The sequence below is a fragment of the Carassius gibelio genome, chromosome B18, assembly GCF_023724105.1.
Source record: "Carassius gibelio isolate Cgi1373 ecotype wild population from Czech Republic chromosome B18, carGib1.2-hapl.c, whole genome shotgun sequence".
Taxonomy (NCBI): Eukaryota; Metazoa; Chordata; class Actinopteri; order Cypriniformes; family Cyprinidae; genus Carassius; species Carassius gibelio.
The window spans coordinates 14,092,453-14,120,440 of NC_068413.1; the positions used below are offsets into that span (position 1 = coordinate 14,092,453).

General features: G+C 37.1%; 1 protein-coding gene across 1 annotated transcript; it reads right to left on the minus strand.

The window, feature by feature from the left end:
- Window positions 1-6,177: 6,177 nt before the first annotated feature.
- Window positions 6,178-27,719, minus strand: capn12 (calpain 12). Its single transcript, XM_052581584.1, has 21 exons — window positions 27,482-27,719; window positions 26,517-26,586; window positions 23,700-23,818; window positions 20,736-20,869; window positions 20,341-20,512; window positions 19,120-19,203; window positions 18,533-18,618; window positions 18,352-18,429; window positions 17,492-17,667; window positions 16,889-17,148; window positions 16,173-16,184; window positions 15,873-16,081; window positions 15,716-15,752; window positions 15,530-15,604; window positions 15,388-15,433; window positions 12,987-13,048; window positions 12,443-12,511; window positions 12,058-12,136; window positions 11,829-11,945; window positions 8,551-8,603; window positions 6,178-7,217 (listed from the first exon to the last, which is right to left on the minus strand). The coding sequence occupies exons 1-21, from the start codon at window positions 27,665-27,667 to the stop codon at window positions 7,191-7,193; spliced, it is 2,151 nt and encodes a 716-aa protein (XP_052437544.1). The 5' UTR covers window positions 27,668-27,719; the 3' UTR covers window positions 6,178-7,190.
- Between the last annotated feature and the right edge of the window lie 269 nt (window positions 27,720-27,988).

Here is a 27,988-nt window from a genome sequence, read left to right on the forward strand (position 1 = left end):
AGAGGAGCATCAGTGAGTAAAAAGTCCAGAAATTCACAATTTTTAGTATATTTCACATATTCACAAATTCAAGGTTTATAAACTAATAGCAAAATCTAATTATTGGCAAGAGCCCTGATCTATGTATTATATAAAAATAAGTCAATATATAAGTCAAGAATATGGTTTAGTAAGATTGAATCAAATTGAATAAATGGGACAACTCTATGTTCAGAGGCTTACGAGACCTGAGGCCAACTTTTTGTCTGTAAATTCAAGGTAAACAGAATCGCATGTGTTCATGATTTCCCTGGAATGAACCTTTAATGTAAACACCTTATTTAAATTGACAAACGAAAACGGACTGAGGGTTACACAACAATACGACATGTTTAAACAGACTGAACATTTATCCCTCACAGCCCTGTTTCATTTGCATCCAACTGAATACATCCTCCACTTCAAATAGTCCAAAGAGTGTTTCAGTGTGTCTCTGAAAGCTGAGGCTCACTGATTCATGTAGGTGAATTTTTTAACACCATAACAGCGACGTCTCAGACTAGAGCAGTGGTTCTTAACCGCAGGCCTAAAGGGCCTCAGCAAACTTCCAAGGATGACACAAGATGATGTAGAATAATAAATCATTAATATTATATTAATACTTAATATTATTAGCATATTAAAATAATATTATTCTAATCTAAATGAAATTACAATGTTTGTTTTTATTGAAGAACATACAGTTCTGGAAGAGAACTTAACTTCTGAAATCACAAAATTAATCATGGTTAATTAACTTGTTAATGTGCCCCTGTTAAGAATGTTTGAAATTACCTTTCATGTAGTGTGAAACACAGCTTTAAGTGAATGAAAATATCCTGCAAAGTTTTAAATCTGAAAGCGCACCGTATAAAAAGTTATTGAGTCGATTCTGAATCATTGAAACAAGTCTTTTTTTAAAACAATTCTCAAGCCGTTTCATGGTGATGTCAACATGAAACATTAATATATTGCCCGCCCACCTGTTGGTCTGAATGAAATTGCAAATGCATTCTTTACCACTAGGTGCAGCTTTTGGAACGGTAAAAATAGCGGTTTCCCCAGGAACGGATGTACAGTACACAAAGCAGCACTGTGCTCACAAGCTGCTATTTCAGGCATTACAGACGATGAAATGGAAATGAGACCAGTCGACCAATCACCGCAGATTAGCGTAATACAAAAGGAGGGGTTTGGAAAAATTTATCTTTGAGCAAATTGTTCGGGCGTCCTTGAGTAAGGTCAAAATAAATGCATATAATAAGACAATAAGACTAAAAAACCTTTCATGCATGTCAGCCCAAAACTGAAATATGAGCCTTTTATAACCTATAATATGGACACTTTAAATTAACAGTGTTCATTTAAAGGGGTGGTTGACTGGGTTTTTTATAAGCTTGATTGTGTTTATGGGGTGCAGTCTAACATGTGTTCATGAACATTATTTTTTACAAAAATGTACTTTTATTCCACACCGATCTGTACTTTCTCTGACAAAAACCTCAATTTATTTCCTGTTATTATGAAGCCCCTCCCTCAGAAATATACGATGGGCTGAGATTGGTCAGCTGGCTCAGTGTGTTGTGATTCGCTAAACCGCCTCAAGCGCGTCTGAACCTCTGAACATCCCTCCCCTCTAAAGCTTAAAATGTGCTCCAGTTGTATTGCGAACAATGACGTCCTCTATATTGCTTATCAACTGGAGCCCGATTGAGACACAGAGAATATTAATGAAGAGGATCGCGCAGAACCTGTTCAAGCATGGCTCTTCTTGGTATGTTTGGTTGTTGTTTATATAAAAAAATGGGCAAAACTAAAATATAAGTACATAAACCGATTAATCGATTAATCATAAAAATAATCAACAGATTAATCGATTATCAAAATAATCATTAGTTGCAGCCCTAGCCATCTGTATGATTTTCTTTCTTCTGTGTAACATAAAATAAGATATCTTAAGGTCAAGGGGCTCAGTGTTTTTTAGTTCCCAATATTCTTTCTAATATATTTTGTATTACACAGAAGAAACACAGACCGTTTTGGAATGACATGAGGGTGAGTAATAAATAATGACAGGATTAACATTTTTGCATGGACTACCGCTTTAAGTGAAATGCTTTGGAACCAAATACTCTAGTAAATGTCCCAAACTATTTTCATCGCACATGGAGAGAGTTCACATAATCCCATATTTTAATTAGGCAGGAGCGGTTATAAATTTGGCAGATGACAGCTGAGTAGATCAAAAATGTTTACTAGGGCTGAGGTGAAGTTCTAAACATTTGCTCTTATAAAAATAGCTGCATAGGGTAATATAAACTGCACATTGGTTTTAGTTTCTTTAGTATTAAGACTAAATGCCTGGGGGGGATTTACTAATGAATAGCCATGACATTTTGGTTATTAGAAGGTTGATATAGAAGATTCAAGATAATCTGAGATCTGAAGCTTCTTTGAGCACCGTGTTCATACACAAACTTTTCCGTGTGAAATATAGGCTACTATATGGATAAATGACAACAGCAATCCTCTAACACGAACAGCCAGAATTTCTAGACCAAGTTCCTGGGCGTATGCATATAGTCTTAATAACTGAGCAATTTAGGCAACACCGCACTTTTGTCATTATACTGAACTAAAGACACCTCAGTCTATAATTATATAGCATTAATGCACCTTTAACAGTGCAATTATGAGCAATTACGATAGCTGTTATTCCATAAATACAGAAGTAGTGAGTTAGCGATTAGAAGAGGGCTGTGAGGAGAAACCTTCCTTTTGATTACCAACCTATTACTTTAATATCATATAACCATTTTAATCTTTTCCTCCTGCCCAACATGCCACCTCACCGCAGTGGGCACACAAATACCAACACCATCCATGCATTTTTGTTAAAAACATGCATAAACTCTCAAGTGCAGAATAATTTCACCCCAGTTTCATTAATGCGTCAGCCCTTAATGAGTTGACGTAAAAGTGAACACATTTAACTAAGTAGTCAGCGTGGGGGCAAACATTCAAATGCAGTTTGAGTGACGCATTAGTCAGTGTGTGATGCACTCACACCCAAAGAGTTGACATTTTACCCATATTGTTGTTGTTCGTAAGCACTGACTCCCAAACACTCTCTTCATTTATAGTGCAACGACTTTACGCGAAAACGACCGTCCGACTGATACACATTCTCAGGGTGATGAAGCTGAAATATGACACAGTTGCCCCGTAAATCCACGAAATACTAAATATCTATAAATACACCCTGTGACATCAGTTTCAGTAGTATTGTGTTCTCCAGCCAGGTCTAAAAATGCGTCTTGGCAGTTTACTTTAAAAAGGCACCTTCCTTAAGGAGCTTCCACTCTGGAAAGCGCTCCCACACACGCTGCACTACAACTCTGGAGCTATTCCTGTAGCCACCCCCATAGAACTGTACCAAATTGCCGGCAAGAAATAGAGGCAAAGCATGTCACTGCGGCGCACCAATGGGATCAGTTGGGGGGAATGAAGCCAGGGGTGACGGAGAAAAGAATGATAACATGGCCACAGATGGAGGGAGGTGGATAAAGGTTGGAGGAATTTATTCACTCAAGGCTGCGATTGTGAATCAGTCGATGTCACACAAACACATGTTCGGCATGCTGCTGTGCCTGTTTCCTCCTTAGTAATTAGATTCAGTCAAAGCAAATGTTCTATCTGCCAGAAACCCCATTCTAATTCTTTGGTTATTTTAGGCTGCGCTTCTCAGAATGGAAACTCCACACATTTTTGATATTTCTGGCCATCTGTCATCTTGGCTTTTATGCATTCAGGTGGGCAAACTTTTTAATAGATACAAATCAGCGGCGCGCACACAGCGAAAGGTTCAAAACATCAGTCATTGCGTCAGAGACGGATTTCACATCTCAATGAAGGGGAGAAGCTCTTTTTTAGGTTTATTAATTATTCTGCATGATAATATTGTTATTATTGTATTACTACTAATAATTAATCGCAACAAATGAATTTCCAACTACATAACAACAAGCAAATGAATATGTCTCAGCTATTTTTAAGCCAAGTTCAATATTTGTAAGGAAGCTATACTGTGTTTATGTGAATAACCTTGGTCTGCTGTGTTTTTGGCAGAGACTTTCATTCTATCCACAGGAAAACACTAACCTTCAGTTTTTTTTTTAATACTTAATACTTCTATTTTAAGCCAAATCACTGATAAACAATTGTGACTGCTTTGGAATGGTGTGTATTTAGTGGCAAGGCATGCATTTTGTGGTTTTAAAGTGTGGTATTCATTATTATTATTCTTACTTTAATGATAAGTGACCTTTCATGGGTTTTGTTTTATTTCTAGAGTCCCAGATGTAATTGTAAAGTAGAATTTTAAGATTGGTGAACTATATATATATATATATATATATATATATATATATATTATTTAAATGCAAGACTGTGCATTAGTAGATGCCATATAATTATGAATCCTTTACACAAACTGTGATTGCGCATTTCCACAGTTATTACCATCATAAATCTAGCAATTTTTTTATATATATTTTTTTTATAACACTATACTCTTGTTTTATTACCTTTCCAAATTACAGAAAACTAAAAAAATTTAATACAACGGCTGAGGGAGTAACAGGTAATTTGACATCTTTCTCTCTTTTTTCCTTTGGCTATTGGAGCAAATAGGAAAGCAAACATTTGATTTGTTGTAGTATTCATTTAAAACTATGTGTATCCAAATATTATGCCTTCTGCTTCTGAGAACTTAGGAAATGTGAAATAGTTCTATACTATCTGGACCCAAAAATCACCTTTCTTCATTGACTGCCATTTAAATTAGGTGAATAGTGTGTATTAGGAATGTGTGCTTATTCACATCGGTGCATCGCAAGTCAACAATGCGATGCATCGATTTAAAAAAAGTATGCATCGGTTATAAGTTGGCATTTGTATCGCGATGCATCGTTTCGAAAACACTTGCAATGGAGAAAAAATTATGTATCTATTAATAATTTTATAATTAATAATCAAAGAAGCGTACCATTTTTGCTTCGTATTGCATTGTATCATATTGTGATGAATCAATTCGTGAACAGGGGAGAATCATATCACATCGCATCAGTAGCTGCTTTATATATGTATCTTTAATGTATGGTATCGTTGGCTATGCATCGGCCTCAGTTATGGAGATGCACATCTCTAATGTGTATATCTCCATTATTTCATAATAGGTAATGTTTTTCCGGAAGGCTTTTATAAGCGTAAAACTGACATATTTTTCTCTGCTGATTGTAATGTCAACTTCCAAGGTTTGGGACTGTGAGCATTCTTGTGTCGCCATCAAGCCAATCAAATCAAGAGTGATTAGTCACATGGCAACTGCGGCTCAAGTGATTGGTCCAAAGAACAAGTAGCCCTACAGGGTGCCCGTGAGCAAAGATGGCAGACTTCAAATTGCATACTTTTGGCGAGATGAATGGGAATGGCTTTCTCCTGGTATTTTTGGAAAATTATTCTGGCTCGCTTCACAGACAAGAGAGCAAGACAGGCAGACAGGGATAACCGAGTCAAGAGCAGCTTTTAGTGAAGCATACACACTAAAGGATTACAGCATAAAAAGTACAATATGTAACTGGGAAAATTATGGAAGAGGAAGCGATTGATAGAGCAATGATGGACGTGCGTGCCTGAATTTTCTCGCCCTTTCCAGAGGCGATTGGACTGTTGCTGGGGGCAACCTCTGTTCGGTCACCTTACAGCATGGAGGAAGCATTGTGTGAGCAAAGGTTTCTATTAATAGGAGCAGCAGGACAGAGAGCGTACGAGCGTGTGTGTGAGCAAGCATACGCGAGCTACGCGAGGAGGAGGAAGCAGATTGTGAGAATGAGACAGTTACTAGAGAGAGCTGGAGGGAGGGATGCAGGGAGAGCGTAGCGGAGGAGGGAGCGATGGCGTGATGACGCTGTGCGTGGCGTCAGAGCGATAAGAATAGAGCCGGTGCGTGCAGGGCTGCTGAGACATCGCTTTTAATACCCACAGCTACTATCTCTCTCCCGAACAATGTGTGTGTGAGAGAGTGTGTGTGTGTGTGTGTGTGTGTGTGGAGGTGTAGGTATACGCACAGAAACAATTTAATATAGAAATGCCCCGTGATGAAAGACTATGATTCTGCTTTTATATTTGGAAGCATAAAACGTTCTCAACTTTTAAAGACATTAAGCGGAGATACATAAATGTTCCTAAGAGGGGAAAAAAGTAGAGGAGGAAGTACGACTCATGCTGTATGAATGAACAAATATGCAATTAGCCTGCTTGTTACAGGCATGAGCATAATAACAAGCCCCTGCTTTAAATGCATTAGTCCTGCTCGACTATTAAAAGCATATGAAAGCAGATATGAATGTTCAACGTACATAAAAACAGCCTCGATAATAATTGGAGCAATCAGTGACTCAAAATTTCTATCGAGTTAATTGCATGGTATTTTGATTAATCACATATCAATATTTGCTGGTGCTAAATCACACTGAATTAACATTAACTGACAGCTTTGCTAATGAAATGGATAAATGCGCTAGAATTCTTTATGCATATGACTAACTTTTTTCTTTGTAACATAAAAGGAGATATTTAGAAGAACGTCCAAGCTTCTCTAACATTGAAAGTGAATGGTGTTCACAATTGTTCCTGGTCTCCATTCACTTTCATTGCGTTTGGTAACAGAGCAGCTTGGACATCCTACTAAATATCTTCTTTTGTGCTCGACAGAAGAAATAAAAGCATATGGGTTTGGAAGGATATGAGAGTGAATAAATGATGACAGAAGGTTCATTTACAAGTAAAATATTTCTAGTAAAATATTTAAATGTTTTGATTATCCGGAATGCAAACACACACACGAACACATTGTGTTAGGTGTGTTAGGGTGGGGCGAGGGGGATGAAATGCAAAAGTCTGTTTTGTATCCAGGCGGTAATGACCTACATGGTCATAGACCCCAACTGATGGAACAGTGAGTGGGTGGAAGCAACTGCAGGGCAAAGGTCCGCAGAACACAAATGAGATAGAAGAGGAGGAGATGTAGGAGACGTAGGCCCAGGTGGATGACGTCAGAGTAGTCTTGGCCTAGCAGGTCTGTCCCGCTGAGGTGTCGGGTCTGGACAGGCTCACACAGCCAACAGCTTGAGCAGCCACTGCACAAAGACCAGAGAAATGACTTAGGAAACATACTTGGCACATTATTAATAAATATATGCTTAGATTATACATACATTTTATAGATACATGAAAGGGACAGTTCTCCCAAAAATTTACATTTAGTCAATTATTTACACTTATGTTGATCCAAATGTGCATGACTTTATGTCTTTCTTCTGTGGAACATAAACATATTTTGAAAAAACATTTTGGGGACCACTAACTTCTATGCACAAAACATTTAAAAAAAATAGTCTTTTGTGTTTTATGGTTTATTTTAAATGAATTAAAGCTGCGGTAGGGAACTTTTGACGCTCTAGCGGTTAATAAACAGAACTGCTTGCGTCTTGCGGAAGAACATTGTAGCCGGAACTACTTCTCTCTGTTTATGTCTATGAAGAATCACAAAGGTACTGGGTTACTCCGCCACGGTACCCCCGAAGCAATCTAAAATAGTCAGAATATAAACACTTATTATAGGTGCACCCTAGTGATTCAGGACGAGCCAAAAACACGGATTCATGGTGTACTCGCTTATTATATACATTTTTCTACATTCTGAACACAAACAAAGTTACGGACCGCAGCTCTGATTGGTTATTTTTTACCGGGAGCGATGGAGTTTCTGCAAATGGAAATAGGACCACTTGATTTTGATTTTTTTCACAGATTATCTGTCTCATATTCTACTGTCAGGACATAATAAAAGGTTTAATAAATATGTAAAAAATATTTTTTTTTACAAAAGTTCCCTACAGCACCTTTAATATAGACTACCAGTCAAAGTTCTATTTTTTTTTCTGTTCACCAAGTTTGCATTAATTTGATCCAAAGTACAGCAAAAACAATACAATTTTGAAATATCTCTACTATTTAAAATAACGGTTTTCTATATGAATGTATTTTAAAATGTAATTTAATCCTGTGATTTCAAAGCTATATTTTTAGCATCATTACTCCAGATCCTTCAGCATTCATTGTAATATTCTGATTTGCTGCTCAAGAAACATTTATTATTTTTATTATTATTTTAAAAACAGCTGAATAGATTTTTTTCAGGTTTCTTTGATGAATAGAAAGATCAAAATAACAGCTTTTATCTGAAATAGAAATCTTTTGGGACATTATAAATGTCTTTATCATCACTTTTGATCAATTTAATGCACCCTTGCTCCCCCATGTCACATTTTGTGGAGGACATTTATATCAAATTTCTCTTGACTATAGCTGGAAAAGCGTTTATCATTTTAACATTAGTCAGAGGGTGTTTAGAGATGGTTGTGCAGCAGATAGAAAGAAATGAGCAGATTTTGACAAACAAGCTCTTACAGCGTTGATGCCCTTGTCCTTCACCTCTGGGCTGGTCTCTGACTCAAAAAGATCTGAGGAGAAACAATCGGCAAGCTGAATCCTTCCAATTAACATGTTTATAGACTCTCACGTCTATGCCAATGACGTCACGGACATCTCAACAGCATTTAGGCATGCCAATAAACAGCATGATGAGATGCAGTGCTACGCAATTATATTTACCTTCACACTAGAATCAGATTGTGATAACCATATGTAAATGGGGATGACATAAATACAAGCTAACAAAAATAATAAATAACAAAATGGGTATATATATTCAGTGGAACACTTTTCTAATAAAGAGTAATACAGGAAGTGTAATTCATAGCATGAGTAGTGTTTGTGCAATAACAGACAATTTAGTTCTCTAACTCTTTCTGAATTGATACAAAGAGATGTATGTGAATCTTTTATTATCTTGCTTCTGTGTGATATAAAGATTGGCATTTCAGTGCTTGATGGAATTGTTCACCCAAAAATGAAAAGATGTTTCCTAATTTGAACAAATTTGGAGAAATTTAGCATTGCATCGCTTGTTCACCAATGGATCCTTGGCAGTGAATGGGTGCCGTCAGAATGAGAGTCCAAACAGCTGACAAAAACATCACAATAATCCACACGACTCTAATCAATCAGTAAACGTCAAGTGAATAACAGTGTGTTTGTGAGAAACAAGTTCATCATTAAAGTATTATAACTTTAAACCATTGCTTGGTTATTGGCCAAATCCATAATTCGTAATCATAATTCATAATCCATAGTCTGTAATCCATAGTAACTCTTTCTCCAGTGGAAAACCCTGTTGTCTTTTTACATCAAAATCTACCTATTTATTTGTATTAAACTAATTTAGATTGTTTCCACTAATAAAAGGTGCTTTATCTGTGCATATTTCTTCCCTGATTCAGAATAACTTCTTTGCAGGAGAAAAAAATGTTATAAATATCATATTTTAGCAGGAAGCAATGGTTTGTAGTTTAAAAACGTCTTGATGTTTTGTTGTTTTACAAACACTGGAACAGTGTGTATTTTTGTGATGTTTTTATCAGCTGTGTAAACTCTCATTATGACGGCACCCATTCACTGCATAGGATCCAATGGTAAGTAAAAAAAAAAAAAAAACTCATCTTGGATGGCCTGAGGGTGAGTCCATTATCAGCTAATTTGCATTCTTGGGTAAACTATTGCTTTAAAATGTTAAATTCTGTGTGTTATTTTCCTCACAATGTCCTAATTTTCAACAAGATGTTCAGAGATTTTAGACCTGGACCTCCCACTTGACAGCAGGATGGATTCACACTTGTCTACGAGAAACTCTGACCCCTTTATTTGCATGTCACAGATGGAATGGACTCTTTAGTCTTCTACTGACAAGTTTTGGGGAGTTTGTGTCCACTGTAGCTTCAGTATCCTATTTTTGGCTGACAGGAGTGGAACCCATGGTTCGCTGCAGCTGTAGCACATCCAGTGCCACATCTGACATGCTGTGTGTTCAGAGGAGCTCTTCTGCAGCACTGCTGTAATGCCTGGTTATTTCAGTTACTGCCACCCTCTTCTCCATTTAAACCTTTCAGGTCATTCCCCTCTGACCTCTGTGAATAACAAGGCATTTTTCCCACATTCTCTACAGACTGATGTGCACAATCAGTCAGAGATCAGCAGATTCTGAGAAATTAAAACCATTCTGTCTCACACTAACAATCATTTTATGGTCAAAGTCACTTAGATCGTGTTTCTTCCTCATTCCGATTGTTGGTTTGAATGAGAACTGAATGTTATTTAAATGTGAATGCTGTTATGCATTGAATTGCTGCTGCACGATTGGCTGTTTGTATAGTTCACCCAAAAATGTAAATTCTGTCATTAATTAAGGCTTCTCATGCCGTTCCAAACCTGTGAGACCTTTGCTCATCTTCGGAACACAAATTAAGATATTGTTTGATGAAATCCGAGAGCTTTCTAAGCCTGAATAGACAGCAACAGAACTACCACGTTCAAGGCTCACAGAATTTTCATTTTTGGATGAACTTTATCTTTAAGCAGGTGTACCTAATATGATCACTGAGTAGCCTATATGACCCTGGAGCACAAAACCAATCATAAGTCACAGTGTCACAGTGCCAAAAATACATTGTATGGGTCAAAATTATAATTTTTTCTTTTAAGACAAAAATCATTAGGATAAAGATAATGTTTCATGAAGATATTTAATACATTTCCTACAATAAATATATGAAAATGTAATTTTTGATAAGTAATATGCATTGCCAAGAACTTCATTTGGACAACTTTAAAGGCGATATGCTCAATATTTAGATTTCTTTTGCACCCTCAGATTCCAGATTTTCAGATCTAAACCAAAAATTGTCCTATCATAACAAAACATACATAAATGGAAAACGTATTCAGCTTTCAGATGATGTATACATTTAAATTTCACACACACACATATATATATATATATATATATGTATATATGTATACATATGTATATGTATGTATATGTATATGTAACATATGCTGCCTAATATTTTTGTGGAAACTGATATAGATTTCTTTGTATAGAACATTCAATTGAACAGCATTTATTTGAAATATTAATTTTGTAACTTAATACATTTCATCAGTGTCCCTTTTGATTAATTTGAATGCATCCTTGCTGAAAAAAGCATTCAAGTTCCCTACACTTAACATTTATTTCATACTAAGTATATTTCAAATCTATTAACACATTTACTGACATAACGCTCAAGACTGGTACATTACTAACATAAAAATTATAATTAGTTATTTATTTTTTTTTTTTTTATAATTAGTTATTAATTATTATTACTTGTGGTAAACTTGAACCCATCTATCATACACTATTTCAATCAAGTGTACTACAAGTGGTGAGTAATTTTATTTTATTTTTTTTCAAATACAGAAAAAATGTTTTAAAAGTTCACATTCTAGTTCATATTCATGATGCCCCAGAATAGCACAGTTGAGTACTTGGATGAACATAAGTTTATCTTAAGAAGTACTAAAGAATCATTTTTAGTATATATGAAGTCCAAAAATAGAGTGTGAAAATAGAGCGCTTTAAGTACATTATGGAAGTGTACTGTTTTTTTTACCTGGATACTTTATTCTTCTTCTAGTTATTTAGCACCTATAGTGTCAATGAATCAGAAGTCTCACATATTCACAGAAAAAAAGCTTACTTTTGTGTTGCAAAATGGATAGCAAGAACACTCTGTTCATGGACTTACCAAAGAGCACCTGCAGTCTGGCAACACAAGACACAAAGCCATTGAAAGGCAGGTATTGTTCACCGGCACCAAACCTCTCCCACAACAACTGTACCACAACATTGTCACACTCCACTCCTGAGGGCAGAAACAGACACAGAACGAGGGAGAGGGAACGTGAGCGCCTCAGAGGAGCGTACAGACTGTAACTGTCCCTTTAGATATTGACACAGCGTATGTATGTGATCACCTGCAGCATTCAGAGCCAAACTGAGCTCAAACGGACTCATGGTTCCTGATGAATCCTCATCAAACTGGAAAAAGATAGACTGAGGAGAAAAAGAATTATGGAGTGTAATATCAAGCAGTAATTTCTCCTTGTTTTCTTGAAAGGAAGCCAGTGTTTGGGATTTAGCTCCGATACGACACTGGCACAGAGCACTAAGGCAAATGAGTTGATAAACAGAATAAACAACAACAGCAGCAACATTTCAAGGTCTTTTGGCCTGCGCAAGACGAGCTCCGTGTAACCTAACACAACCTGATAATTGTCACAGCTCTCAGTGTCCTCACTGCTCTTTCTAACACTGTGCCAAAGCCGAGAGTGACCTTTTCACGCATGAGAACTAAGATACCTGCAGATTGCGGAGGGAGGTGAGCAGCTTCTCTGCTTGAGCTCTGCTCAGACGGCCTCTGCCACCAGTCTACACACAACCGTTAAGAATATCAACCAAGAAAAATATACATGGCACTAAAATAGTATGCTGCTGTTTAAATGGCTCTTATTCTCATCAAGGCTGCATTAATTTGATACAAAAAATACAGTAAAACGTGTAATATTGTGATGTAATATTACAATACCTGTGTTCTAATTAATATATGTTCAAATGTCATTTATTCCTGTGATGGCAATTACTCAATTGTTCTGTGTCACATGATTTTTCAAAAATCTTTCATATATGTTGATTTGCTGCTCAGGTTATTATGTTGAAAACAGCTGCTTAACATCTTGTGGAAACGGTGATGCAACTTCTGCTAGAAAGCTAGAACATCATGTATTTGACATTTTTTTTTAATACAATTTAACAGTCTTAACTGTCACATTTGATCAATTTAATGCATCCTTGCTGAATAAAAGTATTCATTTCTTAAAAATATCGCTACGTGGAAGAAGGATACGTCTTCTCCAAAGATGAGCTGTCTGCAGGTCTCCAGTGGAAGTTCATAGTCTTTCTCCAACACTAAAACACAATCAAGACACAAACAAGTTAAACCTCCCCAGTGAAAAATAAATACATTATAATGTATTTGATATACATTTATTTAATGTTAAGTATACTACAAATACATATTTATGTATTTAATATAAATACCCTGCAATTGTAATTTTGGTATGCTAAACTGGGATCCTTAAAGGGTTAGTTCACCCATATATTAAAATTATATCATTAATAACTCACCCTCATGTCGTTCCAAACCCGTGAGACCTCAGTTTATGATATTTTAGATTTAGTCTGAGAGCTCTCTGTCCCTCCATTGAAACTGTGTGAACGGTCTACTGTCCATGTCCAGAAAGGTAATAAAAACATATTCAAAGTAGTCCATGTGACATCAAAGGGTCTGTTAGAATTTTTTGAAGCATCGAAAATACATTTTGGTCCAAAAATAGCAAAAACAACGACTTTATTCAGCATTGTCTTCTCTTCCGGGTCTGTTGTGAGCGCCCTCACTGCAGTTTGTGATATCCGGTTCGCGAACGAATCATTCGATTTAACCGGATCTTCTTGAACCAGTTCACCAAATCAAACTGAATCGTTTGAAACGGTCCACAAATCCACAAATAACTTAAGCTGTTAACTTTTTTAATGTGGCTGATACTCCCTCTGAGTTAAAAAATAAACCAATATCCCGGAGTAATTCATTTACTCAAACAGTACACTGACTGAACTGCTGTGAAGAGAGAACTGAAGATGAACACCAAGCCGAGCCAGATAATGGACAAAAGATTGACTCATTCTCAAGGTCAAGAACCGGTTGCACACTGAACTGAGAACCGTTTCTGTCGGATGTGTCCAATTCGAGAACCGAGGAGCTGATGATACTTTGCATGTGTGATTCAGTGTGAAGCAGACCAACACACAGAGCGTCTTAACTGAACTGATTCTTTTAGTGATTGATACTGAACTGATTCTATGCTAGTGTTATGAACGCTGGGAAACCGTTCTTCAACCGGTTTATTGAATCGAACTGTCCGAAAGAACTACTGGTGATCCGAAAACCGATGCAACCAGTTCTTGACTCGTGATCGATTCAGTCTATTGTTTGTTATCTGACTCGGCTCGGTGTTCATCTTCAGTTCTCTCTTCACAGCAGTTCAGTCAGTGTTTTACTGTTTGAGTGCATGAATTACTCCGGGATATTGGTTTGTTTGAACTCAGAGGGAGTGTCAGCCACATTAAAAAAGTTAACAGCTTAAGTCATTTGTGGATTTATGCGTATTGTAGATGCGAACCGTTTCTAAAGATTCAGTTCGATTTGGTGAACTGGTTCAAAAAGATCCAGTTACATCGAATAATTTGTTCGAAACCGGATACCACTAAACTGCAGTGTTTTGTCTCATAACAGACCTGGAAGAGAAGACAATGCTGAATAAAGTCGTCGTTTTTGTTATTTTTGGACCAAAATGTATTTTCGATGCTTCAACAAATTCTAACTGACCTGGACTACTTTGAAGATGTTTTTCTTATCTTTCTGGACATGGACAGTAGACCGTACACACACTTTCAATGGAGGAACAAAGCTCTCGGACTAAATCCTAAATATCTTAAACTGTGTTCCGAAGATAAACGGAGGTCTCACGGGTTTGGAACGACATGAGGGTGAGTTATAATTTTCCTTTTTGGGTGAACTAACCCTTTAAAGTTTGCAAAACTGAAACAACTAATTTTGTACTTAATGCACTTTAATTGTGCGGAAGTAGTCCAACTAAAGATATATTTAAGTATATTTCAGATACACTTTAAATATCTTGCATTTAAAGACCGATATTATTCAAAGATCCTAAAATCCTCATCAAAAGTGACATTAAAACACATTCTAGGCTTAATATCAAGAAATGTGCATTGTGCACAAGTAGTACTCCAAATATAGTTTAATTATCATTTTATATCAGTGAGTCTCAAGTGATATCTCAGTAAATAAAGTAATATATTTGAACTATACTGCTTAGTATGAAACAAATGTATTAGTGGGTCATGTATTGTCACATGGTGACCCATTCCAGGTAAATATAAAACTTATTTCACTATAAATTATTGTATTATATAAACAATTTTATTATATAACCATATTTTTTATACAGTACTAGTATTTATCTACTTTTGTTTTTCTTCTACATGCATACAATTAGATGAATGTATAGTAACACTGCTGGAATTCATCACACTAGCCTAACTTTATAATAAGTGAAGCTACATAATACTTCCACCTTGTGGCCATTTGTGAAACATTAACTATGTTTGCTTAACTATTGTGAACAATCACTGTGGTGACAGCTTGTGCTACATGTGTACATCCAGACCTGAGTTCACCAGGTTCATGAACTGCACAGCATTCACTCTGTCATCCTGGAAAGTGAAAAACATAAAGACATATGTAGAGATACTTTCTTCAATGATCCATCAGATGCCCACAAATCTTTTCTACCGTAGAATGTGACTTACTGATCCAGCTTTTTCATCAAACCACTTCTGCACTCTAAACTGATCCTCTGGCAAGACTGGCTTTGACATAACCATCTGTGGTATGACAAACACATATGGACATAAAGAGAGCAATATTTAATATCATCATATTTGCACACAAAGACAGTTGTTCTACTTTCTCATCTCAGTCAGTTGATGTCTTACCACAGAGTAGTTGTTGGTGCAGGGGAAATCCTGGAACCTGTAAAGCAGATTTGAAACTTTTTTATGGTTAACCGCTGGACAGACATACTGCAAACAGCACTGTGCCAGAATCACAACAGAGAACTGATAGAAACGAGATGTTTTTCGTTCTTTGTACCCCTGTATGTTGCCGGTTTTGGTGTAAACACGGAGGAAGAACTCCCCCTGCTGGTTGGGCCTGTAGGTGGAGGGTACGATCACATAACTGCCAGGCTCTAGGTGCACCTTCCGCCACACGCTCCTAATGCTGCGGTACTTTCCAGAGCGAGCAACTGCACTGTTGTTGGAGAAGAATTGCTGGTCCAGAGATGCTGGTTTCTCCTGCAGCTAAAGGTAGAAAAATGTGAAAGTGTTTGCATGTGTTTGTATTTCTGTCTGTATTTTAATCCTGCTAGCTGATATTCATTCAGTTGCTCACCTCTGGGGGAACCTGAAAAAGAGAATGAAGAGGTAAGACAAGAGAGAAAATAATAATAATAATAATAATAATAATAAAAAAATACATTTTAAATCTGCATTAAGCAAATAAAAAAAGCTACATTTACAAAGAATAAAATTGAGCTAATGTTTTATTTTCACCTACCACATTTGAATGGATAATGTTTACTATTTAATTATTAAATAATTAGGATTTTATTATTGAAATACTTTTATTATTAGCCTTCACACAAAATACAACATATGTGACAGTTTTTGTATGTGCATTTATGAGATTCCCCAAATATATACATGACACACACACACAGTATTTACAGTTTATAGATTTTTTAAAAATGTCTTTGTAAAACATCTTTTATGCTCCCAAAGGCTGCATTTATTCAATTAGTTATACAGTAAAAGCATTAATATTGTGAAGTATTATTACACTATAATTGCTTATGAAGCTATTTCCTATTTCAATATATTTCAAATTGTAATTTACCAGTGATGGTGAAGCTGAATTTTCAGCAGACATTACTCCAGTCTTCAGCATCATTTGCATTATAATTTTAATTAATGATTATATAAATTTTATAATATCAAGTCATATGCATCCCTCTATACACTAAAAATGATTAATTTAAAGACTGCAAATACATTACTACGAGACTCTAGACATATTTTAGTTTTATGTGATATGTAACATTCTCTCGCCTTGTAGATGTGAAATGCGATGTAGAGAAAGTTGACTTGATCTTTCTGTCTGCGGTATTTCTGGAGAAGCTCCACCAGCACCGTGCACTTCTTCTTTCTCTCGCGCGGTTTCTCAGTCTTGCTCACAGGAGCCACCACTACACCTACTTCATCGTCTTCTCCATCTCCTTCCTCCCCTTCTTCATCCTCCCCATAATCATAATCATCCACATCTTTCTCAGACAGAACCATCTGGAACTGAGGATTTTTCCAAAAAGATCCTATAGGATTGAATAGGAGGAGTAAGTGATTAGGAAGCATGTTAAGGAAGCAGAGGAAGTAGTTACACTGTAAAACTATTTTTAGAACAAATAAATAATGCTAAAAATAATATAATATAGGTAAAACTTTAGTGTAGGGACCAGTTCTCACTATTTACTAGTTGCTTTTTAGCATGCATATTACTAGCATATTGGCTGTTTATTAGTATGTATAAAGCACATATTAATGCCTCATTCTGCATGACCATATTCTACATCATTAATGCTACCCGATACCTAAACTTAAAAACTACCTTATTAACTAATAATAAGCAGACATATTTGTTAATAAACATGCAATTACTGGGGTATCGTCGGCTGCCCCCCGCAGAGCACATTGGGACCCAGGTGCCTTGATGTGAGCTCAGTGTCCAGGACGGGGTGGCCGTGTCATCACTCGCCTCCCCCGACATAGAGTCCGGATTCACACTGCACATTTCCACTGTATTAAACAGCCGACAAAAGTCTTCTATTCCAATCCTAAAAAAACACATAAATGCTTATGAAGTACAGACGCAGGTAGATTTAAAAGGATAGTTTACCCCAAAATGTTAATGTTGTTACCATTTACTCGCCCTCAAGCTGTTTCAAATCTTCTCTTGAGCACAAAAGAAGACATTTTGAAGAATATTGGTATCCAAAGAGTTGATTGTAGCCATTGACTTTGGTACTATGGAAATAAGTGGTTGCTGTCAACTGTTTGGTCACATTCTTCAAAATATTTTCTAATGTGTTCAACAGGGGGAAAAAATCTTATACAGGTTTGGAACAACTAAATGACAGAATTTTCATTTTTGGGTTAACTATCACTTTAACTAAATGGCCTATTAAAGGATGCGCTGACTGCAGTGGCAGTTATTATTAGTAGTGGTGTTATATAATTCTTGCCATGTAATTGATTCCTGTTTGGCTTGTGCTCAACAATAGCGAGAGATGGAGATGTGTGTGTGTGTGTGAGGAGATCACTCCCATGATAAAATCAATGTCTCTGTCAGCACCAGTTGATGACCAGCCTGTTTCTATTTTTAGCGTGCTGCAGAGTCACTTTATTTTCACGATTTGTCTGACATAAAATGTTTCTGTGCGTGTCCCAAGAAACAATTGTGATTGTGTGAGTTATGCAAAGGTGTCTGAAAAAGCTGTGTACAGTGTACATTTACCCACCAGAATTCTCCATCTTCAACTTTCGCCAACTCAAGTCTGGCCTTCTGAGCATTATCTATAACGTCCCAGTCTTTGCACCTGCACACACACACACACACACACACACAAACACAAATGTGCAATCTTTAGCAGCCCTGAGATGCAACTCTGGTAAGAAGTGAGCTGCTGAGGTCTTTCTCACTTGTCACTCCAGGGTCCACAGTACTCAACAAAGCCCCAGGGGTTACGCAGCCTCAGCAGTAAGACCTCTTCAGACGCCCTCTGGACCTAGACACACACACACACACACAGAGCATGTGAGAACCTGTGGGGTGTATATTAGGCTCTCAAGGGCACTAACACACAGAGATGTTTGCCAAAAGCTATCAAAAATCACTAATTGGACGAATCATTCACTGTCTATCAAATGCCCAGGTCATAATCTGCCCTTCATTTAATAATTTAATAAATAAATAAATAAATCACAATCTTACAATCCCCCCAAAAAGTACACTTTATTTTAAAGTATCCATGTAGATGTTATTATAATTTTTATAAGTGTAGTTATTAAGTGTAATCACACATTTAAGTACTGAGTAATATTAATTAAAAATATGTGCTACTTACTATAGGGATAGAATCAGGAATAGGGTTTTAGTTTAGGATTAGTTGCATGTAATTTTGCATAATTTACTATAGTAAAGAATACTGTAAAATAAAGTATCCCCCATCCCTCCCTCCAGTGTTCATGTTTTTGAAATCATGTATATGTGTGTGTTATATTCATACCTTATCTGTATCAGTGATGGCATATGCATGACCTTTGATAAGACCCTCTGATGTCACAGTGCCAATCTCCTTGACACTTGCAGCCTGCACACAAAACACAATATATGCGTGTTTATTATGCGTACAGTCATGTATATTTTATATTGTATGTCTTTTATGTTCACCAAGGGTACATTTGTTTGATCAAAAAAGCAGTAAAAACAATATTGTGAAATATTACTACAATTTAACCTAACTATTTTCTGTTGTTATAATTTTTACAGCATTACTTATTCTAGAATTAAATGAATTCCTAAATTTTTAAAAGCCATTACTCCAGTCTTCAGTGTCACATGATAACTCAGAAACCACAGTTAATATGCAATGTTTAAAAAAAACTGGTGAATAGAAAGTAAAAAAAATTCAAGATTTATGTGAAATAGAAATCTTTTGTCATATTGTAAACATCTGTAATGTCACTTTTAACTAATTCAATGCATCCTTGCATTAAATTAGGTAGGATATACTGTATAATAACTCGTAGCAGATCTATACAGGTGGAGCTGGGGAGGTGGAGGGTTTCAGAGGAACTCTGAAAGCGTACTGTCAACTGCTCTAGTGAATGTTAACGTGATTTAATGCAGTGATTTAAATTTAAAGCAGTGAGCTTATTGGCTGCATATGCAACATGAATAGTTTAATGCTGTGAATATCATTAGTTTGTGTTAGGGACCCATCAGCCTGCAACATCTAGAGTGTAATGAAAGAACCTGACGTTAAACTCTTAATGATACTCCACTCCAAAATGAACATTTTTTCATTAATCACTTTCCCCACATAAAGCTTCGTTCATCTTTGGTACACAATTTAAGATATTTGGGATGTAAACCAGGAGGCTTTTAACTGTCCCAAAGAATTACAGTTGAACCACTGATTGTACAGGACTATTCTGACAATGCTTTTCATACTTTTCTGGACCTGGACAGTGTGATTTATTTGGCAGTCTATGGGACAGTCACAACCTCCCAGTTTTCATCCAAAATATCTTAAATTGTGTTCTGAAGACGAACAAAGCTTTTACGGGTTTGGAACGACATGGTGGGTAAGTGATTAATGTCAACATTTTCATTTTGGGGTGGTGTAACCCTTTAAAAAAGAGAGAATCTTACTGACCCTAAACATTTAAATGGTAGTGTTTGTGTGTGTATGCGTCACTGTGTCTGTGTGTGTATGGGTCCATACATGTATGAAGCAGCTGAGCAGGCTGCTCCTAGCGAGGGCAGCAGTCATGGCCCTCCAGAACATGCGTGGGGGCCGAGAAGACACTGGGAGGGAGTAGGCAATGCCCCCCGTAAAATCCTCCATTCCTTCTGAGATAATTCCCCCTTTCAGACTGCCATAAGATCCAATCAGCCTTTAAGAACAGACAGACACATATAAAATATTACTAATTGGCTTCTATTGGTTAGCGTGATTTCACATGAATTATTCTACATCTATGAAATGCATCTGATTATTTTTCACAACTGCATGTTTTTTTTCAAAAATATCAGTCCTTAAAAAACACAAATGAACATTGGCCTTCACGTGAGCGGTGTCACTAATGAACAGTCAAGGACACATATGCTGGAACTGACTTGGCATAAGCTTTCTCCACCAGGGCGCTCCAGAACTCGTTGGTGGTGCGAGAGTAGCTGAAAAGCAGACGGCCCTCTCTCACAGGCAGCCTGTCATCCACTACCACCTCCACCCACTCACCATACTGCCAGAACTGCACCACACACACATAGAGAGAGAACAGGGTTACATTTGCTCTTATACAAGCACTTCTGGGTGTAGATGTACCCCAAAAAAGTGGTCTGTTTTACTGTTCTGTATCCGTCACGGTTTTGCAGTAAATTTCCTCTGTTTAAAATGGGTCAATGTACTAAATGTACATTGTATGAAAATATATCAATAAAAGAGGGGAATTTTTAAATTATATATATATATATATATATATATATATATATATATATATATATATATATATATATATATATATATATATATATATATATATATATATATATATATATATATTATGTCTCTTATGCCCACCAAAGCTGTATTAAATAGACCAGAAATGCACATTTAACAATTTTCTAATTCAGTATATTTAAAAATGTTGTTTATTCTTTTGATAGCATACTTTATTCCAGTCTTTAGTGTCAGATGATTCAGCATTTTTTTTAAATGAAATTATTTTGTAACATTATAAATGTCCACTTTTCATCAATTTAATTCATACTTGCTGAATAAAAGTATTAATTTCTTTAAAAACAAAAACAAAACAAACATACAAAACAACTTCTGAATGGTAGTACACTTTAATTTACCAAAGAGCCATAAAGGCACAGCAGCAAAAACGGTGGAAAATAGTCATGGGGAACTAAATGCTGAATGTTTTGGTGTAAACACGTTAAAGTAATAAAAACTGTACGAATGACCCCTGAAATGTGAAGTTTAAAGACTTTATGGGATGTTAGACAGGCAGGTTTGGACCTGTTGGCCTGCAGGTAGCTCCATGTGTATATCCATGTGTCTGTGACCATGTCCTTGGGCTACAGTAACAAGTCTAAACATTTCAGGAACCATCCACCAATCAACAGGCCTCTCATTTCTCTCCTGTCACTCCATTTTAGATGTGTCTTCTTTCTTTCCTATCCTCTCTAACCCTCCTGGATCAGGTCAAGTCATGTTGCGCATAGCTGTTTAGCCTCTGAATGTAATACTATATCAGGCAGAAGATAATTATATGATGAGAACGCCATAACAATTACATAACGCTTCACAACCTTCAATAAGAGCTCTTCAGTGCTAATATGTTATGATTGTTTAATTAACTGTGCTGTTATCTCACAAGCTTACACTTAGTTTACAACCAAGCACATAACAGCACATGCCACGAGAGCTGTAGTGGCTTGTTTTATTGCATGCTTTGTCAAGGTGAACTCTCTGAAACAAATAGCATTGCAGCAATAATTACACACACAGTGGTTCATTCGTCACTTTGCGCTTCAGAAAAAGAGACCCTGAAGTGTAGGTGAGCAAAATGTGGCTTATTTATCATATATATACCACGTATTTATAAAGGGCTCATTATATACAACAGCCTGTAATTGAGAAGAGAAAGGTGACAGAACTTATTTAAAAGGATAGTTCATTCAGTAATATCTGCCAGTAGTTTTATGAACACAATTTGTCTTTTGTCACTATTAGCCCCTATCAAAACGCTAGGTGAGATTCCCCCCAAAACTCCCCTGTAATTTGCGCTCTGTATACACTTGTGATGTGATTGGCAGAATTAGATGAACAAACTCCACCCACCTTCATTCTTTCATTAATCAGTTTACTTTCATGTTGCCTTGAGCCTCACAGTGGGCCTCTTCTTTTTTTTCAGTCTACCACTATAAGCACAGCTTTCTTTTTTAAATGTCTCTCTCTCTCTCTCTCTCTCTCTCTCTCTCTCTAGTGGTTTCTGCTTAATTACAAGGCTGACCGGATTCCTGAGGGGTGGACAAAATAAAGACTATTCTGGTCTTATCTGTTTTTTTTTTCTTATTATCAGTAATTGATGAAATTTTGTAGGCAAGCACGGATACATGAGAGTTTACAACTATAGGATAATTTTAAGGGGTGTGGTCATTCCAAACTTTGGATTTAACTGACCAGCATGGTTCCAATCAGTTCAAGTCGTGGCCTAGTGGTTAGAGAGTTTGGCTCCTAACCCTAGGGTTGTGGGTTTGAGTCTCGGGCCGGCAATATCTTCACTTAGGTGCCCTTGAGCAAGGCACTGAACCCCAACTGCTCCCCGGGCGCCGCAGTATAAATGGCTGCCCACTGCTCCTGGTGTGTGTTCACTGTGTGTGCGTGTGCATGTGTGTGCGTGTGTGTGTGTGTGTGTTCACTACTGTGTGTGTGCACTTAGAATGGGTTAAATGCAGAGCATGAAGTCTGAGTATGGGTCGCCATACTTGGCTGTATGTCACTTTCATTGGTGGACCAAATGAATAGTAGCTAGAGGGTAAAGGCTGATTTTGAAGGGTTCTGCAACAAAAACACAACACTGGAACAAACCGAAATGCAATGTTCCTTCTCTGTGAATGAAAAACAGACAACCGAATTATGATCATCTGTGCCAATGTGGTGCGTGTTTAAAGGGGGAGGGGCAAGTGGATGTACATGTCATCGGGACAAAAGGAAGATGACGGGAGCTGCTTCTGGAAAAAGCCTCAGCTGTTCGGGATGGTAAGGTCAAAGAAGAATGATTCTAATTACCATTCCCTTCGACGTGTTACATCTCCAGCTAGAGGTAAATCCAGATACATAATTACACAGAAAACATTCAAAACAAGGTTATAAATTAGACTATAAAAATGGACCAATGATTTATTTTAAGCATTCCCCATGCATCTTTTATTTACTAATCTCAGTTGAATTTAAGATTTAATAGCAATTGTGTATGGAAAAACATGACGTATTTTATGACTTCTAAAGAATAACCTCATAAATTGTCTGGTAATTATTGTTTTTAATATAGGTTTCCCGTTCCCCCTTACCCTAAAACGAAAGATGCCAGCGTAGGATTCACTCAGGCTTTGTCCAGATGGAACCACTCTCACAAACAGAGTCGGGTGCATGGTGAGACAGGACAGGGCCGCCAACAGCCAGCAGTTACCTGTAGCAAGACACGGTGACAGGCTGTGTTACACAACACATCAATTACATCAGTATTTTGGACATATGACCACAGCCTCAAACAGAAAAGTGGAAATTCTGGCTTTGAAGAAGCAGGAGACATGCGGTCTGTCTCCGGCATGGGGACATTCCTCTGTAACAGGTAACAGCTGTTCGTTTGCCCCGTGTGGGGGAAATCGTAATGGGGCACTTCATAAAAAACACACTTAACGCAGCAGCTCCCATAGGAATGACACCAAACACAGCTCTAGTATGGAGCACATCCAATTAATCTTCAAATGAAGCAAACTGGCTGGATATGTTGACGTGGAAAGCCACTTGAAAACAAATAATAAAAATTTCTGCTTGAAGTGCTAAGGATGAGGAATTGTTGGGCAGATTTCCATTCAAATTAGATTATTTCCACGTGTTGTGTATAGATTATTTAGTGATGCTTTGCGATGTTCATATATTATTTAGAGAGGCCATCCAAATCCTGAGTGGCAAATGCACACTTCATGATTTAAGCAAAGATCTGCCTGCTTTGATGCAAGAGGCCCTCAGTTCTCTGCATGCGCATTTTACAACTCAGAAATGTTGGATTTCGCAATAAATGACAGCAAGATGTTGCCGTGACAAGGATATTGTTTGGTATTGCCACTCAAGTATCTAGGGATACCCCTTAAATTGCATTGTATTCTTGAGGGATACAAAAGGGAGTCAGCCCTTTCCAGAAAATTAATGATAAATTACCATTTAAAGATCATGTGTGGACAGGACCTTTTCAGAAACACTGGTAAACTAGTTTTGGCAGTTTTCTGGAATGAGAAGCTGTGGCATTACCAGTAAATTACTGTTTTGATGCTTTATGTGAACAAAGCACAAGAATATTGGTATGATGTAACAAGTCTGCATTAGGCCAGTCGTAAATTTCTGACTGTTCAAAAGATAAAAACGCAATGGTCAAATGTGTCAGTTTGCATGTGTACATAAAAAAAACAACACAAAAAAACAAACAAACAAAGGAAAAGCAGCAGTGTGGAATGCAAAAACGTGTAGGGCGGCCAGTCATATAGAATGCATTTTGTTCAAAAACTTGAGATGGAAGGTGTCTGTGGAGAAGAACATGTTTGTGTGCGTTTCAGCATTCCTTGTATTTTTGGGTGTGTTTTGAGCTCCACTTTTGATCTATGCTTCTAACGAAAACGACCTCTAAAGGGTGCAGCCTTCGAAATATAAGACACAATTTGATAAAACATTTTTTAAAGTGCTTTAAAGAGCAGATTCAGAGGAGGGTGCCGTATTTAAAGGTCATTTCTGAATTCCATTTCCATTTTGGTGTGAATGGCATCTTAATTGTAATAGAAGCCATTTTCAAAATATACAAAGGTGAAACATGAATGGGAAATTGTCTAATGAGTAAGTTGGACTAATTTCAGAGATAATAAACATTGCAATATGCTTTATGCCAAATACTTAAATGCTTATATATTTTATATATATATATATATATATATACATATATATAGGCACAGGCACAGATTTTGCTATGGTGCATGCATCAAAATGCATAGTAAATGTGATCTTGGAGCACAAAAGCAGTCATAAGTAGCATGATATATTTGTAGCAACAGCAAACAATAAATATATGGGTCAAAATGATATTGCTAAGGACTTAATTTGGACAACTTCAAAGGCGATTTTCTCAATATTTCGATTTTTTGCACCCTCAGATTCCAGATTTTCAAACAGTATCTCGGCCAAATATTCTCCTATCCTAATAAACATACATCAATGGAAAGCTTATTTATTCATATGATTTGATGTTTACATCTCAATTTCAAATTATTGACTCTTATAACTGGTTCTGTGGTCACAAATAAACACTGAACTCAAATTTTTTTATGGATTTAAATACATCTATTTCTGTAACAAAGATGTTTCACATTTCGTTGACTCTTAATTGAATTACGATTTTACTTGGCATGTTTGATATAAGTTGAAAAGGTGCAAATTTCTGGCCTGCTGTTGATAAAGGGGTACCTGACCCTTTCTCATAGGGGTATGTAAGACAAAAAAGGTTGGGAGACACTTAACTAGAATACAGCTGACCATCTCACCAGCATTCCACGTCAAAGAAAACACTTTCCATCAACACCAAATCAACGCCATATGTAGAAAGGAAGCGAGAGGGGCAAGGCAAAACAATAAAACAATACCCGCTGTGCACAAAAATGTGGGTGGAAATGGGGGGTGGGAGAGGGAGGGGTGTACAGATGATGCCAATCCGTCCTCACACTCCCTCCTTCTTCCCTCTGCTTTCATCCCTCCCTGTCTCTAGTAAATTTGTCATGTTTTTGATGTGAGTTGCCTGCGGCGGCTCCATGTTGCATCTCTCAGCAGAGACTCTGCAGGAGGCTCTGAGATCAGCGCAGTGTCTCGAGGCTACAGGGGCAGGATTGGGATAGTACATTAACCATGATGAGGAAGATCTGGGTGGAAGAGGATCGGGGGAGGGCATCTGCATGATAAGGAGAGGAATAGTGGGAGCATTGCCAAAGACGGATATTTCACCGATAGTGCTCATGCCTTGAGGGTGCATTCAGCTGATTTGGTTTCTGACAAGTGCAGTAAGGCGTTATCCCATTATCCTGGCATAAAATATGAACAACCGTGCGCTAACACAGGCATACACTCACCCAGCTGGCCCTGGCAGATATCGGTGGTGCCCATGGTGCCCTCAACAAAGACAGCATTACTTGTGATTTCCTGAAGAGGGGGAGAGGTGGGGAAGAAAGATGGGTGTGAGCCAAAAACTATTTGCAAGTACATGTGATGCGCTGATGGGAACATCTGAAAACACATGCAAGAACTATACAGGTTCAGGGTCGGTTTGTCTTAAAGGAATAAATCATTTACTCGCCTTCTTGTCATTCCAAATCTGTGTGCATTTCTGTCTTCTGTGGAACACAAAAGAAAATATTTGGAAGAATATCTCAACTGTTTCAGTTCCTATTGACTTGGAACCAAAACTGTTTAGCTTAACATTCTTCAAAATATCTTCTTTTGTGCTCAGCAGCCAAAAGAAATTCATACAGGTTTGGAATGGCATGAGGGCGAGTAGATTATGACAGAATTTTAATTTTTGGAGTATTTTTAAACCAATTAAAAACATATATCTTAATCATTGACTGATTTTGAGAAAATACAGGCTGAGGCTTTATTTTTTTGTTTTCATCCAGTTTAATTTTTTGTTTTATGTAATTTTACTTGCTTCTGTGTTTTCTAGTGATATTCTTCAACTGTAATTCAATTTAAAAAAGAATTGCCAGAAAGTGGTGGAAAAGTACAATGCAGATTGCAATTATGATTTCCCCATAAACATTTTATTTTATGCTTGATCGCCACTCAATAATGTAATTTTCCCTTGTGGTGCAAACATCACCTTCAATGACTTTACTGGTGTTATTGCTTTCTACTTCACTTTCTGATGTTTCTTATTGTCAAATATTGTCAAAATGATTTTGATAAATGTTATTATACACTGTTACCAATTGAATTTGCTGTAAAATCACGGCATTCTTTCTGGAAAAAAGAAAAATATTATACTGACAATAAAAAAGCCTATTCTCACTGTAGTAAGTAACCTAACTTGTGAAGTTACCTTTGGGCGCAGCCACTTCACTGCCTTTTTAGGATCAGGATCCACTGGAACACCGAGGGAGCTTTGGTTCGCTGCAAACACCGTGTCAGAGAAGAGAGACGCAGATTTGAGGCACTTCTGCAGCAGGGCGTCATAGTCTTGATCTTTAAACTTCACCGGATTGTCAATGGAGCCTAGCTCAGACATCTCTTCAAATCAGCAGCGAGGATCAGATGCGATAGTGCTGTCACAGGCTGTGCTAAAGTTTCTGAACTTCAGAAAGGTTTGGAGCAGCACATCCCATCCCATTCCCACCCTCTCAAGTTTACTGCCCCTGGGAGGCGTAGAAACTTGAGACGTCTGCTAATGTACGAGTAGATTCAATAGCTTGGCTACATCGACTGATACTTGATGTAAATTAGACTTGCTGTTAATATTTAGATAATTTGTCTATTATTAGCAATAATGTGGCTTCGATACCAAATAAGTCACTGCTGAATATTTTGGGATATATATATAAATATATAG

Bases quoted from the DNA above. Each gene is read 5' to 3' on its own strand.
- capn12 (XM_052581584.1), bottom strand. From the start codon at position 27,667: ATGTCTGAGCTAGGCTCCATTGACAATCCGGTGAAGTTTAAAGATCAA. The intron at 15,753-15,872 runs GTACAAAGAACG...TCTGCTTTACAG, and splicing joins AAAACCGGCAACATACAGGG to GTTCCAGGATTTCCCCTGCA. The intron at 15,434-15,529 runs GTAAGTCACATT...TTCACTTTCCAG, and splicing joins TTGATGAAAAAGCTGGATCA to GATGACAGAGTGAATGCTGT.